At 39.1% G+C, this 11,728-nt stretch overlaps 1 protein-coding gene across 1 annotated transcript; it reads left to right on the forward strand.

Annotated features, from left to right (window-relative positions):
* The first annotated feature begins 940 nt into the window (after nt 1-940).
* On the forward strand, nt 941-6,872 carry ctsl.1 (cathepsin L.1). The gene is made up of 10 exons (XM_086048801.1): nt 941-1,083; nt 1,804-1,864; nt 2,461-2,562; nt 3,254-3,396; nt 3,800-3,997; nt 4,080-4,271; nt 5,339-5,504; nt 5,580-5,685; nt 6,518-6,621; nt 6,715-6,872. Exons 1-9 carry the CDS (start codon nt 1,072-1,074, stop codon nt 6,615-6,617), a joined length of 1,080 nt encoding a protein of 359 aa, XP_085904927.1. The 5' UTR covers nt 941-1,071; the 3' UTR covers nt 6,618-6,621; nt 6,715-6,872.
* The last annotated feature ends 4,856 nt before the right edge of the window (nt 6,873-11,728 follow it).

The following is an 11,728-nucleotide window of genomic DNA, read 5'->3' on the forward strand; positions in this document are numbered from 1 at the left end:
CAGTCCTGTTACCCTGTCACATAACTCTTTCTGAAAAATTTGGAGTACAGTATTGCACAAGTCACCTGATCCACAGGAAGTTGCATCATTTCAAAAGTATGTTGACTCATTTTTTTTCCTGTATATTTGATGATATTTCACCTATGGCTTTAGAGGTTAAAATCTCAGCATAGTCCTGTGAATTACATTTTTTTTTAAATTGTATTTGTAATGTTCTTATTGTCAACATTATATTAGCATAAATGCCATGTGTCTATTTTTCATATATTTGCAGTTACTCAAATGAGGAGTTTGAGTGAAACAATTACACAAAGAAAAAAGTACCGACCGATACACATTTTATAAAATTTTGTTTTGTTTTGTGTAATTTAACATGATCATATTTAACGCCGTGGTATCTATCCCAGAATTTCAGAACTGCAGACATGATACTGTATCTACAGCAGACATGATACTGTATCTACGAGTTCCCTATTGGAAAAGGTGGCTTAGAAACACAAAAAAATTATAGCATTAAATGGACCAAAGCATAATTTCATACTTTTATTTTACCATTGCAATATAAGTGGCAAAGCAGGACTCAGGCAAACTGCATGGACTATCTTTTTTATTGGAATGACCTGGAGCAGGTGTGAGTGCTGACTGCACTCTGCACACACAAACAAGAATAAAATCATGCAAGTTGTGACATCTGAATAAATGAGCCTCCTCTCACGGCACCTTGGTTCAGTATTTTCATGTCAACCAAGAAAAGCAAACAAACTTCAAAATGGACGACTAATGCGGGCTACACACATTTTATTAACTAACCCTCAATCTGCAGCAGACCTATATTGTTAATCTATCAGATATCTTCAATCAAAAATCCTGTTGCCCTCCCTCTGTGGTAGATATATACAAAGAAACTGAACGATAATCATTCAGGAAGCAAACTGACTGAAGAAGACAGAAGCATTAACCGGCAACAGTGCAAGATGGAAGACCATCTTGTTGAGTTGAACGTTTATAGAATGTGTCCAAGACTCATCAAGAATTGACTTTTGCCAAAACACACTGACCAGTGGTCAGGCAATGCACTTAATGGTAACATTATGCTACGAATGTGAGGGCTATCTACTATCTGTTGCGTGAGCAATATTAGCCAGCTAAGCTAGTTAGGCTAGCTACACAAACTTTGTGGCAACTTTTGTGTTGGACTATTGCTTTTTATGCCTATTTGCAATTCAATTATTTATATTGTGAGTAGAACTCAATCAATACAGGAAGTTTTCCAACTTATATTATGCTTAGTTTTGTACAAAGTATAATATAGAAATCAATATTGCAAACCCTTTTTACACACATTGTATATTTTTCCAGGGAATACAGAACGTGGATATCTGTGCCATTTCTGAAAGCTTAGAAATAGTAACTAGTTACATACATTGCATGCACTATAACAAGAATACAGATGCAGATTTTTTTTTTTTTTTTAACATTGATTCTTAATTCCAATATGACTGTAGAAACAACAAAGTGGTTCATGGGAACCAAGGGAAATGTCAACCACATTGATAAAAATTGATAGTATGAAACTTAAACAGTTTCCCAGAGCTTAAGATCTACTGACTTTCTAAGTAACTATATTACCAAAAGAATTGCATCATAAAAAACAGTCATGATTCATCATTTCCCCATTTCAATGATTTACCACACAATAATTTAGAGGCTGCTGACAGCCACCTGACTGGACACATTGCAGGTCATATATAGAGTCAGCTATTTAAGAAAAAGATCGGAGACCAGGCCCTGCATTGCCTACAGGTGGTTACGCTGCAGCCAGTGACACACACACACACACATCGACGACACAACACTGAGGCAGGTAAGCTGCTCCAAAAGCACACACAAACAATGCAAATACACGTATTCCATTGCCTTGTGTTCCAGGCTAAATTCAAGTGAAATGTTTTACTTAGACTCAGAAAACATGCAGTTCGATGTTAAAATGCCAGTAATAAGTTGTTACTCTAAAAGGGTTTGTTCAGTATTTGAGTGAAAAACATGCCACAGCCACTGACTAGTAAAGTTTGTGTTTTATGATTCTGAACAATATGTGATTAAAGTAACCCACATTTTCATCACAATTGCAAAAACGTAATGGCATTATGAAGTACTGGTAATCAGTATTGGCAAGCACACAAATGTAAATATGTAAAAAAAGTGGGAACAACGCATCTATAAGAATGATCAACAATGATTTAATTATTTTTATGATATTGGTTTAATTTCACTAGTAGTGCTTGCAGGCAACCTGGTGCCCGAGAGTGACCCTTGACCTAACATAATCGGTTACAATTGTGATGCAACAGAAGACTAGGGAAGCTGCAGTAGCTTGGAGAGAAAAAAAAAAAAAAAAAAAAAAAAAAAAAAAAAAATCAATATATGTAATATGTATTTTTAAAATCTATTTCATGGCAGACAAGATGAAGCTGCTGCTTGCTGCTGCCCTTCTGGCTGTGGCCAGCTGTGTGAGCATCTCTCTGGAGGATCTGGAGTTCCACGCATGGAAGCTCAAGTTTGGTGAGGCACCAATTTGTCTTTGCGTGATATCCAGCATCCTTGTTTTTTCAATACATTTTGAGAACTGATCTTTCCAGACGCTAAAACAACAGGGGGTGCTAAAACTCCTTTCTGGCAAATGGGCAGTCAGAGGAAATTCTCAAACTACGTAACTATGGTGAATCAAGGACAAGGAAAACTGATCCTGGAGTTACTCCCGAATGTTACACTTGACCACAAAGTTTTTGTGGAACAATAAAAGGACAGAATGTAAAAATATATTTTTCAGACGTTAAAAGACTCACTCCTCACGACTGACTTATAAGAGCTCTTCAACTTGGCCGCAGTTTCGAAAAAACTTAAAAGACCAAAGATGAGTCGCAGTAGAACAATTTTTGACAATAAAATGTGGTTCAAAAGCCAAACAAGAACATGACTGAGCGCCCTTTCAATCCATAATTTTTAACGTTTTTTGTACAAAGCATTTTTACATTCATACGACTTCCTCTTTGCACTTCCACCACCACGACCTATGGGAGAATGTTATGAAAGAAATATTTGTAAAGTATTTGAAATCAGGATAAAGAAGAAGTTGAGCAGCCTCCCCACACGCAAAACGGTCAACTTCCGAGAGTCTGCTTTATAAAACTACCCACGTTTTTAACGGATATGGCTGGAGTCATCACTCACTTTTTCTTGATCTGATTGGCAGGTAAGTCCTACAGTTCTCCGTCAGAAGAGTCTGAACGCAAGACCATCTGGTTGGGCAATCGTAGACGGGTGCTTGTGCACAACATCATGGCCGATCAGGGCATCAAGTCCTACCGCTTAGGCATGACCTTCTTTGCCGATCTGGTAATAAAAGCCGTTTCGAGTGCCGCATCATCTTAAAAGTGGAAGTCAACTGAAACTATTTTTGTTCAAGAATTATTTTCCATGCAGGCCCACTAGTTGAAACAAGGGAATATGAATTAATATGAAATATGAGTTAAGCGGCAAAATCCACCCGTTTTTAGCCATCTTAGGGGGCAGCCCTTTTGTCACTTCTGTCGACTGAAAATGACATCCCAGTTGCTCGGGTGAGGGTGTGTGATGTCATTTTCAGTTGACAGAAGTAACAAAATGGCCGCCCCCATCAAATAGTGCGCCTGCATGAACATATTCTTAAAAAAAATATATATGTTTTGGTTGACTTCCGCTTGAAAGAATTCCTACAACTAAATGTAGAAGCCGCTAAGAGTGCCCGCCTGCTGATCAGGAAAACGAGGAGTACAAGCGGATGGTTTCCAAGGGATGTCTGCTGCACTTTAACACTTCGTTGCCTCGGGGCGGTTCAACATTCCTGCCATTGCCCCTCGGAGCTGACCTACCACACACTGTGGACTGGAGAGACAAGGGATACGTCACCGATGTCAAGGATCAGAAGGAGTGCGGCTCTTGTTGGGCCTTCAGCACGGTCCGTACAGTACCTCCAATATTGCCTCCTGCCGCATCATTGATGATTCACTTTATTCCTAAATGTTTTTCGGCTTTTTCAGACGGGATCTTTGGAGGGTCAGACTTTCAGGAAGACGGGCAAGCTGGTATCTCTGAGTGAGCAGCAGTTGGTCGACTGCTCTGGCGACTTCGGCAACATGGGCTGCATGGGAGGCCTCATGGACAACGCCTTCCAGTACATCCAGAAAAACGGGGGAATTGACACGGAGGAGTCCTATCCTTATGAGGCGACGGTAAACTCAAATTGTCTCTTCACAGTGCTTAGTGCAAAGCAGCTACATTAGCCAGTATCACAGACGTAACAGGAGAGCCAGGATTTAGTTGCCTATACTTATCATAGATATCATGCCTCTGATATTATTTCGGAAGCGTCAAAATTTGCGGGTCTATTTAAGCACGTCATTGTGTGTCGTACTGCACACACGTACACAAGAAAAGGGGACTTCAGACTGAGGTTCTTGATGAAAACACAACTAAATGCCATTGTGTGACTTCTAAAGACATGATAGGTAAAATGTCTTCATTAAGAACTTCATGGAACATCATGAAGTTACAAGACATAATCCCTCAGGATTTCCCATACTTTCAAGTCTTATTTCGTTTTATTGGGTTGCCGAATTTTAAATGTTGGGCTGAAAATGTTAGGGAAACTTGGATCAGACCAATTTAAAGGCTTGTTATTTGACAGTAAAATGTACCTTAAAAGGGAAAGTCAACCCAAACATATTTTATTTCCAGAATATGTTCTATGCAGGCCCACTAGATGCAATACGGCATTTTGATCAGTATTGCGTTTGTGGAATATAAGTTAAGCAGCAAATTGTACCCACTCTTAGCCATCTCAGGGGGCGGCCATTTTGTCACTTCTGTCGACTGAAGATGACTTGGAAGTTGCTCAGGGCTCAGATAACGACCAATCACGGCTCATCTGTTTTCTGAAGCGGAGCCATGATTGGTGGTTATTTGAGCAACTTCCATGTCATCTTCTGTCGACAAAATGGCCGCCCCCTGAGCTAGCTAAAAACGAGTGGATTTCTCATATTCCACAAGCGCAATATTAATCAAAATGCCGTGTTTAGACTAGTGGGCCTGCATCGAACATATTCCGGAAAAAAAAAAATGTTTAGGTTGACTTCCTCTTTAAATAAAGAGGTTTAAGAAATGGCAAGAGAGAGTGCCATCTAGAGGAGTCAAAAAATATAACTGGTTCATGAAGCAAATTTGAAGCTTCATTTTCCCATCACTTCCTTGTGCTGTGTCCAGTAACTGACTGCGGTCATTTGGTCCTTCTCCAAAATAGGATGGAAAGTGCCGCTACAACCCAGCCAACATTGGTGCCACATGCACAGGTTACGTTGACGTGAAAAAAGGCAACGAGCGCGCTCTGAAGGAGGCTGTGGCTACCGTCGGACCTGTGTCGGTTGCCATTGACGCTTCTCAGGAATCCTTTCAGCTATACGAATCAGGTGACAGGAAATGTCATCAAAGTGATGAATAAAAAAAATACTTTGATGTGAGATTGTTTTCGCATTTGTTGACAGGCATCTACGATGAGCCAGAGTGCAGCAGCTCTCAGTTGGACCACGGAGTGCTGGCTGTAGGTTACGGTACCGACAATGGACATGACTACTGGCTGGTCAAGAACAGGTAAACTCTGGGACAATTTTATTGTTTGGTTGAAAAAGGCTGTTAGATACTATGGATATAATATAGAGACTCATTTCAAAACCATACATGCCTCACATATCGCTGGCGTCGGGCCAAAACAGGAGACTCCCAAAAATGTTTGTTCATCCATTAGCATTGCTTCGTGAAAGAGGGCAAGATCATTTTAACACTTTAGATTGGTCAATAATGTGTAAAAATAACACCCACGCGTGTGTGGACTGACCGATTTTTGAAAAAAATATGGTATTCATCAAAATGTGACTTATGAGGTTTATGCTCGACGCCAGCCATATTTAGTTTATTTACAAAGTAACATTGTCATTTACGGGGCGGGAATTCATAATACAACCTCTTACAATGTCTGCAAACCGGTATTATTTGCAAAATATAATCCTCTGTCAGTGCAAAGACCCATTGAACATTTTAGTGTTGAGTTGCAATTAAAGTTGCAAAAAGGAGCAAATCCTTGTTCAGATCCATCCATTGTCTACTGTTTATCCTATTCAGGATTAGAGCAAGAAGCAAGCTGCACCCTGAACTTGTCGCCATCCAATCAAACTGTTTTTATTGTAAAACTAGCTCGGCAAACCTTACCTTTAACTCATTAACTGTCAGCCATTTTCAGAGTCTGAGGATTTTTTTTTTTTTTTTTTAATTCTTGCCTAAACTCCATCTGGATGTTGATCCAGGTTTTCAAATCAAATCTGGTGGATTTTTTTTTACCTCTATAAACTGCATATCATTAGGCCTTGGACCCATGATCCCCTTTAGCCTACAAAAGTAGCATTGTTAATTGATCAATGTTTTCTAGCTGGGGTCTACAGTGGGGAGACAAGGGCTACATCATGATGACCAGGAACAAACGCAACCAGTGTGGAATTGCAACTGCAGCAAGCTACCCCTTAGTGTGAACAGGTTTGGATGAAAACCAATTCCATTTGATCAACTCGTAAGAGGTTGCACATCGTTCATTTTTCATTAACTGCGTTTGGCGTGTTGTATTCACAGGCCCAGAGCCAGAGGACGAGGAAAAACTAAACTATGACATGAGGCAATTGATTTGAGAACAAATTTGTATTTTTGCATATTCTGACCTTTTAAATGGGAGATTGTATGTCGATGCAATATAATAGATCATTTATAAAAATAAAGAAACATGTGGTTCAGGTGTGTTTTATTTTCATATTCAACAACAAATATCAAACTGCCAGATGACCGCATCATGATCTCTTATGAAGTTACGATATTTGTTGAAAATCAAGTACATTTACATATTTTAGAGAGCATATATACACAGTATATATGAACCTTATTTTACCTGGAAACATAGCATCACAAAAGATTTGAAGAATACAGACTTATGAGTACTTCAACCACAAAGGCCTACAAACTCGATTTATAATTCAATTTTTTTTTTTTAAATATACTTCTAAAAAGAAAGAAAAAAACAGGCTTTAGTAATTATTTTCTTAAAGCCTTAAAGCGGATTCTTTGCTTGATTAATGATTACTTACTGTTTCAAAGAGAATATTGTATTTTTTTTTAATCCTTAGTGTAGCCATTTAGAGTTACAAGATTTATGAATATCACACGTTTTAATATATTTATAAAAGGTAAAAAAAAAAAAGGAGTATTCGGGTGACGCTACAAAATTACGTTACGCACCTTCAAATGTGTATAAAATAATCTATGACTTGTAAAACAGCGAAAGGTTCTTTTATGGGTAATTCAACCCATCAGCGCCACTAAAAGTCCTTCTTCTCATTGTACATCCCGTGTGGCGTCATTCATCTGTGCTCTATTAAGTTTCCACAAATAAAACTGCAAAGCCTGAAAGGATTCAACTCATTTGTCATGGCCAATCGAGTTTAAGTGCCTTTGATTTTACTGCCTGCTATCAAACTCAAGTGCGGATGAGACGACGTTGAGAACATCGAAACACACGATGTCGCATTTTTGAAAGGCTGAACTGGAAAAGATCATTGCCGTAGAGATAGGCTCGTTTTTTCTTACAAGGAATGACACACAACTATAGAACTTGCAATCACAAATAACTCCGTTCCAAAAAAACCCACAACTTTTTCTCATGAAAACATACAGTACAGTATTTTCTCAACGAGTGGCCATCACAATTAACTAATTAACATAACAGAGCTTTTCTGCCCAAGATTTTGAAGCGAAGCTGTGTGAACATCCTCCATTTTCAAGCAATGGGTGAACAACACAGAAACATAAAAACAGAGGATAGATTCCCCCCAAATCTGCAATTAATTGAATGTGTTAATGTCGAACCGCAAATGCAGCAGTTGACTGTATCTCATTTTTAAAAAACGGTGTCCTGTAATTTTCTTAATTTATTTTAATGACCAAATTTTGGCACGCTGTGTAGAAATGAAGTGAATGTCAATGAAGTTCAATGCAGAGTCATCTTTGGATTGTTTGTCCTCTTTTTTTTCCTTTCCGTTTTGTGAAATTTTTTAAAATCTCACACAATAAAGTAATTATTGAGCCCACTTCAAAATGTCCCATTAGGTCTGCTTGTGATATGACAAATGAAAGTGGAGGCTGCGAAAGGGACAAATGAGGCCGTAAAACTAATTGAAGCATCTTATTTGACAAAAGTCTTACCGTGACACTTCACTGTATCTTTGACCCAGATGACAGAAACAAAACAGCCAGGTGGGGTTCTTTGTAAAAACTCTTGTCAATCGAATGTCTTAAGAGCAGACCTCATCATCATTTCACCAGCAGCCAATTAGGCATGACGTAGTGTTATCAGTGATCAGAAGTTTATTTTGAGGCGATTAGAATGGTGGATGTTAGATAGTAACTGCAAAAGGAGACAAAGACAGAAAGAGGGGGCAGGGCGCCTACCAGGTGAGGCTAATGAATCAGCCTTTCGAAATCCTTGTCAAACTACAAAAGCCAAGTTGGTGTCACAGAAGACCTCACATTTAAATTAGTTCATCCTTTTTACAAAGAAAGACAATTATATCATTGGGTGTGGTTCTTTTGATTCACAGCAGAATCGTGCGGTCACATAGTGGAGCGTCCAATTGGACTGATTGATACATTACTGGAACTAAAAGACATTTACAATGCCAGCAAAAGGTTCTGAGTTAATTGAAGACTCTAAATTGTCCAAAGGGGTGAAGAGTAAATTGGATGGCTGTTTTTTTTTTTTTTTTTTTCATGTGCTTTGCAATTGGCAAGCGGCCAGTCCACGGTATACGCCGCTGCCCAATATCAGATGAGATGGACTCAAGCTCACCCATGACACTGTGAGGATAAGCGGTGGATGGATGTTTGTGTCCATAATCACATTGACAGAGAAACAGATTCCGATATAAACACAGCAAAACCACTATAAACTATGTGCATTATAAAGAAAGTACTATGTTAAAAACAAAATATTAAAAAGTGTAGACACTTGAAACTTTATTTTTGTGTTGTATTAAACTGACATTACACGTCAGTATAATACATAAACCATACATTTTCTTTTTATGATTTGGATTCTTTTTTTTAAAAAAATGTATTTTAGTTCCATCACCACCTACTGCAATAAAGCATAACTCTCACTAGATGGCGCCATTTGACTGCTGAAAAGCAGTATAGCGACACGGGCTGGTTTCCGTCATTGAAAGTGCAAAGTCAGATGTTTGGCTTTGATTATTTCGCCTCCCACATCATCCCAGTGCCCTCTTAAAAGTGTCCTTGCACTTAATGATGACAAACACAAACAGCCATTTTACCCGAGACGAGTTCCTTTCCCAAACAGGCCTGTGTGTGCGTGCGTGACGCGCGTACTTATGTCCGATCCTCGTGTGGACTAGTGAAAATATTTCCACTAGGAGAAAATGTGCACAAAATAAGTGGAATGTCAATAATTGTGCAACACTAAGACAAGAATAGACAGACGCGCGCGCACGCACGCACGCACGCACACACACGAAGACGCAGGCCTAATGCACGAATAAAATGTCATGGGAATACACGCAAGTAAAATGTAAACACTTAATTGCCTGATCTAAAGTGAACCTGAACAGCTGATTAGTAGCATTTTGTCATTTTATGGTTTCCTCGTAAACAATTTGCCCCATTCGGTGGCGGTCTTTGATATGGGGGTCACGGGCAGCCGCCCAAGGAGGCAATCTCCGAGCAGCAGCACTGGCACATTGAAAAAAAATACATAAAAACTTTCATTCCATATTTTCAAGAAGAGAGGCTAAGCGCCCTCAAATTAAATTTAGACAAATAAATAGCGCCCTCTACTGGACAAGACTTGGTGTCCTGACTGGTATCCTCACTGCCACTGGACAGTGGAATAAATCAAGTCAAAAAAGGCAAGGGGTGCAAGTGGTCACCACTGGTGGGGTGGCTCCAGGTTAGTAGTAAGAAAATAGAACTTTCAAAGTCTAATACTCATCTTCAACCCTGCTTGCTTCAAAATGAAGCTATTTCAATTCATGATGTTGAACTGGAGAATGCAACCATTTTCCATGCGTGTTTTTTTTTTTTGTAACTTAATTCTCAAATAAACCAAGATGAGAATTCATTTGGTACAGTGTGTGTGTGATGTGATGCGACGCTAAATGACGTCATAGGATCAGAGGATGCAATGCTAACCAGGGGTGTTATCTAATACGATCACTCATGAGTGAGATTGGACGATACCAATCACATGGATGAGGACATTTTTCAGTTGTAGAACTGCTCACTAACGATCATTTTGATAATCAGTTAATCTGCCAATTATTTTTTTTCGATTGATTGATGAATCAGATTTAAAAATATACCTGTATATTACCCACATTTCCATCCTTTAAAGCCAAAACCAACCCAAACAGATTTTTTTTCAAGAATGTGTTCGATACAGGCTCTCTAGTTGAAACAATATGAGTTTGGCAGCAAAATCCACCCATTTTTAGGCATCTCAGGGGGCGGCCATTTTGTCACTTCTGTCGACTTAAAAATGACATCACAGTTGCTCAGGGCTCAAATAACGACCAATCATGGCTCAGCTTCAGAAAACAGGTGAGCTGTGAGTGGTCGTTACCTGAGTCCTGAGCAGTTGTGATGTCATTTTCAGTCGACAGAAGGGACAAAATGGCCGCCCCCTGGGATGGCTAATATACCATAAATGCAATATTAATCAGAATTCCCTGTTTCAACTAGGGCCTGCATAGAACATACTGTTGAAAAAAATATGTTTGGGTTAACTTTCCCTTTAACAACAAAAGGACATTGTTTCAAATTGACGGTGCAGAAAACGCACAAAAATATGTTATGATTAAGTTACTGGTATGATCTGTATAGGAAGTAATCATTAGTTAGCAGCTCTAAAATAGAAAAAGGTGCACCTCACTGATGTGATCGGTATTGGAATCGGTATCAGCCAATAATGTTTGAGGTGGTGTGGTGTTTTCAAAATGAAGATGCGGCAGTTTTTACGCAGAGAACATGTGCGCCTGTCTACGAAAATAGAATCCTCTAGTCTCTAATCATCTAATATAGTCATATACAGCATTTTGGACTCATGTAAAATTATACCATCTCAGGCGCATTCACATGTGTTGCTGTTTGCATTTATAATTGTCCACTTGTAGTTAATTGCATCTTACAGTAAGTGTGGGAGCTTGACCAATACGCATTGCTAACAGCATAATATCGACAGTACTTACTAAGGTGGAGATGAAGTTCAGTGGAAAATCGCAACCTTTTGGGGGGGTGAAATGAAAAAGTCTCAAAGGCACCTTGTGGTGGTATCAGATTCATATAGTGACATCGAGGATGACAAGAGTCAGAAATCCGAATTTTGGTTTGACTTTCGAGGCATACGTTTTGGTTGAATGTGGAATTTGGACTACTGCAGTTGTGTTCGAATTTGAGGATCCATGTTTTCACCTGCTGTTTTGCATTCCTTCAGTTGCAAGTAATATCCCGCTGCGCAATCAATAGTCTAATCTATCAATTCCATCCCTCCTTGCTTGAGCTCTCTCTCCGTCTCCTTCCTTTAGCC

This window comes from Filicampus tigris, chromosome 13 (genome assembly GCF_054856515.1).
Source record: "Filicampus tigris isolate MCC_2025a chromosome 13, RoL_Ftig_1.0, whole genome shotgun sequence".
NCBI classification, from domain to species: domain Eukaryota; kingdom Metazoa; phylum Chordata; class Actinopteri; order Syngnathiformes; family Syngnathidae; genus Filicampus; species Filicampus tigris.